Source organism: Thalassophryne amazonica, chromosome 11 (assembly GCF_902500255.1).
Source record: "Thalassophryne amazonica chromosome 11, fThaAma1.1, whole genome shotgun sequence".
Lineage (NCBI taxonomy): Eukaryota > Metazoa > Chordata > Actinopteri > Batrachoidiformes > Batrachoididae > Thalassophryne > Thalassophryne amazonica.
In genome coordinates this window covers 74,152,966-74,160,090 of record NC_047113.1, presented here as the reverse complement: position 1 = coordinate 74,160,090, position 7,125 = coordinate 74,152,966, and the positions used below count along the sequence as shown (strand labels likewise).

Sequence of the window (7,125 nt, the reverse complement as noted above, 5' to 3'; positions counted from 1 at the left end):
CTGGGTCAAAGGTCTGCGGAGATAACTTTTCAACAAAAAAAAAAAGTAAGTTTCTATCTCATATCATTAAAAAGTTATTTATAATTTAGTAAAGCTTGGTCTTGGCCGTCATATACGACGGTATCGGCCCCAGAGGGTTAAAGACTTTGAAATTCCAAAAATAAACATGGACATTTCTATGATGGACAACAAAAAGTGTTGTTAGCTGATGCAGACTGGACGACAGACAAAATCAGATGGACATGAATGGAGAAATGAACAGTGGATTTATGCAGGAAGTCCTCACTCTGTGGTGTGTGCCATAAGGACTTCCAAAAATAAGGAAGCTGGACAAATAAACGTGACGGACAACATACTGGATGTTATTTGACACAGATGAACACGGATTTCTGACCAACAGCATTGTAAACACACACAACGAAATATGAGTTATTTTTTAAATTTACTCTTTAATTTGGGATTTTTGTGCATTTTTTTGTCTGTAATTTTGTTACTGGATTTTCTTTTGTTTCATGCATTGATTCCTGGGTAAACCCGATATGAATAATAATATTAACAATAACAAATGCTGTGATTTTTCGATTTGTAAGTCGCATAGGAGTACACCCTCCCAAGCTAGTTAAAACCCTGGAAAATATGTAAAATTATTTCTGTTTTTAAAAGTGAACAGGCTTAAAATAAATGTTCATAACCTTCAGGATATGTAACGTAAAAAGAATAAAAGCAATAAATATCAATATATACAATGCATTTATTATATTTTATAAGTTTACACATGATGTTTCAGCTCATTTATCAGAATCAACATGCTGGATGAAAACTCTTCGACCTTAATACTTGTAACTCGTAGGGTTTTTTTTGTCTTGACACGGTAAGTTGTGGAGTGAAAAACCACATTTTCTCTGAGCACAAACAGCAGCTACATAAAAGAAATCCCTCCTTTCACCAGCGCTTGCTGCCATTTTATCATGTGAGCTCAGGCCTGATGACAGTAATTTGTTCAGCAGACGCTGGGCGGCTGAGAAGCTGCAGTATTAAATATTCAAGCCCTAATTCCACATAAACAGACCATCCACAGCCGTTGCAAGTCAGAAGAAGCACAGGCCGCTGTGCTGCTGCTGGTAGCTGATGTAGGACTGGATAAGGGAGTCGGGGATTCGAGGCCTCACGGTCTTCAGGGCGTGGTCGAAGTGCGCCTCCGTAACATTCTGAGCTGTGATGTCCTCCTGCAGAGCCAGCAGGGCCGCCTCTCTGCAAACCGCCGCTATCTGCAACAGGAAACAGACGTCCAAGCTGTCAGGATCAGCAGATCGACTACGGGCTAACCACTGAAGCATGACAGCGGCCACAGTTAGCTGTGGTCGTGTAACAGTGGCTGGAAAAAACAGTGTCACATTGATCAGCTCAAATGTTCACAACTCCAGAACTGATACTAAAAGACATACTTTTTCTTTCCAGGGTTACAAACACAATCCATGTTTTCCTCTAATTGCCCTCATTTCACTGTGAACTTTTATCCAAACGTGCCTGTTAGCATCAGGAAGTGACAGCGGTGTTTCACTGTTCAGCTAACATTTGTTACTGTAATGTCCTTAAAGTCCCAGAATACTGTGGAGAAACTCTCCTGCTACAAAGCAACAAAAAGGCCTTGAAACACCTGGTTTTAGACTCCTGTGACATATGTCACAAACGGCCATTTCTGAAATCCCATTTACTCTGAGACACGCCCACTGTGTCGGCATTGTGTGGGCGTGTCAGAGTGCTGTGGGCGTGGCCAGCAGCAGCTCCTTTCCATTTAAACAGACAGGCACAAACTTGGAAATGGACATTTAGGATCCAGGACTTCAGTACCTGCAGGTAATTTATGGCTTCCACAAAAAAACAAAACAAATTCTTAAGACACAGGAGACAGATATTAGCTTGCATAATATAATGTTGCTCACCGCTTAAAATTGGAGCGGGTGCACCAGTGGTGGCAAACGAACAATGAGAGCACCGCCCTCATACAGCGCAAACACTAGTTTACAATTCCACAAAATAATATCTTTGAAAAAAATTTTCGAGGTCAAAGTCCTGATAGAAGTGGCTTTTCATAAACTAAATTAGATGTGATCAAATGTCAGGAGTATGCATTTAGTTCATGTAGTTGAATCAGGGTTTTTTTTTCCTCATCTTTTCAGTTTCTGAATTCTTTTTCAGATAATTTTCACAGAACATTGCTCTGCTATGCACAATTTGTCATTGCTTTTTGTCACTTGGTTCCAACTGATAACTGGAAGACAAACAGGCATAACATTTTTTGGAACCTCCATCTAATTTTGGTGGTGTAGGTAAATCCATAACAGAAAAATGAGAGTGACTGACGCACTTTTGATTGAGATAAAATACAAATGTACATCTAATGGGCTTTTCAGTATTAAATTCAAATGGCCACAAAATCTTTCATCTGGATCAGATGCAGATCAAACTTTGTCAGTCGATAAAGGATACCATCCTACGTAACACTCTCAAATATGAAAGACATTTGATCTTTTTTGATAGTTATGATTTTCAATGTTAATGGATGGGAATTTTTCCAATTTTGCAAGATTTTTTCCTGACTTTGATGTTTGACCTACGACCTTGTAAACTGAATCAGTTCTTGCCTATCAGGTTATGAATCTTCAGTAAAAATATCATAATGATATATGAAAAATTGTGGACTCCAGGCTGTTCAGAAACAGACAAAAGGCAGGGGTGAAAACATAACCACCAACAAAGTTGGAGGCGGTAATAACTTTATTGCAGATTGTGCTGTAATTCCAAATCTTTCAGCACTTGTAGTTTATACGTTTCGCCACAAGGAGGTGGCTTGTGGCATTTCTGAAATAACCATGTTGGAAAAATGTGGACAAAATTGTTTCAGAGTAGAGAGGCACTTTGCCTCTCTACTCCGAAAAGGGGCAAATGCGAATGCTATTATTTTTCACAAAAATGTCATCTGCAATAGTTGGCACTATACATTATGTGCACTGTGAGTCTGTTAATTTATGGTCTACAATCCACACTATATGTAGCATAAAGAACCTGTGGTTCTTATTGTGCAATATTGTTCAGAAACATCTTGTTTGTCTAAATTCTATAATGTTAGAACAGTACTCATGGAATTATGCAACAGCTGACAGGGAGGAGAGCTGCCGTCAGCACGGGTGACCTTTAGGAGAGATTCTGCACACGCCACATGAGTGACTCACTTCCGAATCTGTGGTGATGGCAGATGAAAGCCAGGCACCTTTCTCCTCCTTTTGTAGAAGCAAAGCTTTGTTCTGCCATGCTTTGTGCCCCCAGACGCACAATACACAACTGCCACCGACAGGCGCCCCGCCGGAAACTATTGGCCTGTACAGCCGCTGATAACGTCTGGTGGGAGGTCAGTGGGACACATGGTCATGTGATGCATCAGAGCTGTGGAATAGAGAGCGTTTGGATATTGTTCACTGGACCGACACACTGCCAGGCCGCTCAGTGCCGTGCACTTCACAGCTGCCAGACACACGCAGATCATGAGCGAATGCAGAGAAGAAATTTACAACGATCTCTAATTGCTCAGTCAGGACTGTGTGCATCAGCTGTGCCATGGGATGCCACTTCTCTTCCAAGCTTGAAATCAAGAGTGCAAACCTTGCACTCTGTACTCCGGCGGTCTCAAACTGGCAGCCCAGGGGCCAGTTAAGACACAACTTGCATTGTTAAATATGAGCTACAGGATCTTTTATATGGATCTACAAAAGATTTGAAGTTACATACCAGATTAGACGGCCTGGATTAGTTAATCCATACCAAAGAGTCATGGTACGGATATTACAGTTCATGTGCAGGCAGTGATACACGGTGTCAAAATGCACAAGTTCTTTACGGACACCTCTTAGTCAGTCTCACTGATATGGTGAATGGAAAATAACGACTCACAGGAGCTAGAGAGGACCTGTCTGCTTCTTTTAAATCAGTGATATGGGAAAACTCTGGGTTCCTAGTTAGCGGATATGGCATGGGTTGTTATGATAAGGCTGAATCTGAGTCAAACAGAACCCCAAATAAGCAGGCAGCCAGGACACAAAACTCAGAATATAAAAACTATAGTAATTTAATAATCTAGGAGTGAGAACAAAAGTCAAACAAGCAGGTGCAGATATGAGAGTGCAACAAAAGTCTAAAACCACGAAGCAGAGAATAACCGAGAGGTTGCAAAGGGATAGACAAAACTAAAGACAGCTGACAACAATGGTGCACGATTAATCAAAAGCAGTACTTACAACACATAGCGAATACAAGGAAGATCACGAGACGTAACACCATGACACATGAGCAAAAGTAACGTTAATTGACTGGCATCAGAAAGACAAATGGGAGTGTCTTAAAAGCAGTAAAACAAATGAGTAACAGGTGCAAATATACAACGGACGGGAAATGACAAGGACACATGACAACTACAGGAAGTAAAGGAACATAAACTGCAAAAACACACAATGGAACAAAAGACACATGATAAATGATAAACCCTCGAACGCTTATCAAAGACAAAGCAAAAGACAAATGTGTCACACACGCCCGCGCACCCACATCCAGATCCATACGCACACACTCCCGCACTCTCACTTCCAGACACATCTTTTTTAGTTTGAGTCAGACTGAATTTGGACATGTGTGTGTAGGATAAATCTGATTTGAAACACAGGTCTGAATGCAATCCGGTTAGAAAGCAACTCGCACTGAATGCGCCTCGAGCTGGATTGTCAAACCCAGTGTATTGAAAATGCTAATGCATATTCAACACCATCACCCAGATCTGCCAATCACTGGAGCCTTTCTTTCTTTCTCTTTTTGCTCTGTATGCACCACTCTGCATTTAATCATTAGTGATCGATCTCTGCTCCCCTCCACAGCATGTCTTTTTCCTGGTTCTCTCCCTCAGCCCCAACCAGTCCCAGCAGAAGACTGCCCCTCCCTGAGCCTGGTTCTGCTGGAGGTTTCTTCCTGTTAAAAGGGAGTTTTTCCTTCCCACTGTAGCCAAGTGCTTGCTCACAGCGGGTCGTTTTGACCGTTGGGGTTTTACATAATTATTGTATGGCCTTGCCTTACAATATAAAGTGCCTTGGGGCAACTGTTTGTTGTGATTTGGCGCTATATAAAAAAATTGATTGATTGATTGATATTCAACACCATCACCCAGATCTGCCAATCACTGGAGCCTCAGTTCTGAGGACCTTTGTAATTGGAGATGGCCAAGGCCACGCCCACATATCACCTGGCTGCATCAGATATGTAGATGGCTACTTTGGAGAGGTGGGGACGGACTGGTTGTTGCCATCCAGGAGGAGTCAAGGTGGTTCTATACTGTGGTGAATGCAGACCTGAAGTGACCCAAAGTGAGTTTATTGAACCTCTCCCCCGCCCCCACCATCCCAACCTAAAAGCTCTTGTGACACTGAACTGACACCAAACCCAAGAGCAAGACAAACTTCCCATTTTAATATTGATTATTTTGATTATTTCAGTGACTTGATGCACCACTCCAATGGTCAACCATCAAAGAGACTATGGGAAAGTACACAAACGTGTCTTACTATAACCATTGCAGTGTGTGCTGCAGAAAATGGCTGCCAGTGACATCACATGCAACACATTAGGCTCAAAGATGAAAGTAGATGGTGTCGATTTCAACAAAACAAGAGAATCGTGTTGTTTTCGAAGACCAGAGAGTTGAAATGCAGTCGAGGCGACTTTGTGAATGTGCTCTGCTCATAATAATTATCCTGCATGGCTCGGGACAGGTGCTTCGCAGATGTCAGGATCTGCCGCCCCGCCATTCCCTCCACTGCTCCCCTCCCCTCCTCCGGAATCTTCAGTTTCAAGCCAATGAGCAACATGATTTAGACAGGGTAAACACACGGGGTCGGGTCCATTTAGCGCCAGGCCTCCCATCATTCAAGTCATTTAAGCCTGTCAGTAATAACGAGCAAAACAATGAGTCCATGCATCCTGGTCCTCTGTTTACAAATGGAGGGATGCGCATCGCGGATGCGAAGTTGGAGAGGCCACATGATTACCGAACAATGTGATTTAGTGTTTCCAAGCAACAACCATAAAACAGGACACAGACAAACATACAGCACAATCACAGCATAATTGTTATTATGTTGAAACTTTTGACATACAGGACACGTTCGCCTCAATCTCATGATTCAACAACTAATAATTATCGGGCTGTTTACTTCCACAACACCCCCTGGGTTTATTTAAAAAGAACGAGGGTGGTGGGGGTCCTGCAGTGAAGTCGACCAGCGATATCCACACAGGCCTCGGCATTCATGCTCACTGGGTTTATGAGCAGGTCTGTGAAGGCGATCAACAAGCCAGTGTTTCCTGCTGTGTGTTTGCCCGTATGGACCTTAAAAAAAAAAGCCACAAAGGCAAACAGGCTGAGCCAAAGAGCTGGTTTGTTTATAAAAGTGAAGGCATTCTGAGAACTGAGCCAAAAGTCCAGAACCAATCCTGATGCTACCTTGATACCCCCCAAAAAGCAGCATCCCCTTCAGAAGGGCCCCTGAGTGCAGAAAAGAGAGCAGGAGAGGAAGAAGAAAACAGCGAATGCTCCTCTCGAGCAGCAGTGCTGACTTACGGCAGCAAGGATCAATTATAGATCTTCATTTTATTGCAATGCAGACTTTATTTATGCTGTCTCTTCATCCATTATGTCGGCTGCCCCTGAAATATATAGCGGAGGGATTATCTGATGCGCTGCATTGGCTACGTGCTGACAATGTTGGTGAGATCAGAGATCCTGGCAGTGGTAGCGTGTAACCATTCGTACGTACAGTGCATCAAGAAAGTATTCACAGCGCTTCACTTTTCCCACATTTTGTTATGTTACAGCGTTATTACAAAATGGAGTAAATTTATTTTTCCTCAGTCAAAATTCTACTCACAATACCCCATAATGACAAAATGAAAAGGTTTTTTTTTGGAAGTTTTTACAATTTTATTAAAAATAAACTAAGAAATCACATGTATGTAAATATTCACATATTTTGTTCAATACTTTGTTGATGCACCTTTGGCAGCAATTACAGCTGCAAGTCTTCTTGA

The 7,125-nt window shown here is 42.1% G+C and overlaps 1 protein-coding gene across 1 annotated transcript in view; it reads right to left on the bottom strand.

The window, feature by feature from the left end:
• Positions 1–855: 855 nt before the first annotated feature.
• The window catches only part of spata5 (spermatogenesis associated 5), a 253,710-nt gene continuing 247,440 nt past the window's right edge, over positions 856–7,125 (bottom strand). Inside the window, exon 17 of the mRNA XM_034182173.1 lies at positions 856–1,268. Within this exon, the coding sequence (XP_034038064.1) occupies positions 1,089–1,268 (180 nt within the window). The 3' untranslated portion in view covers positions 856–1,088. The remainder of the gene's footprint in view (positions 1,269–7,125) is intronic.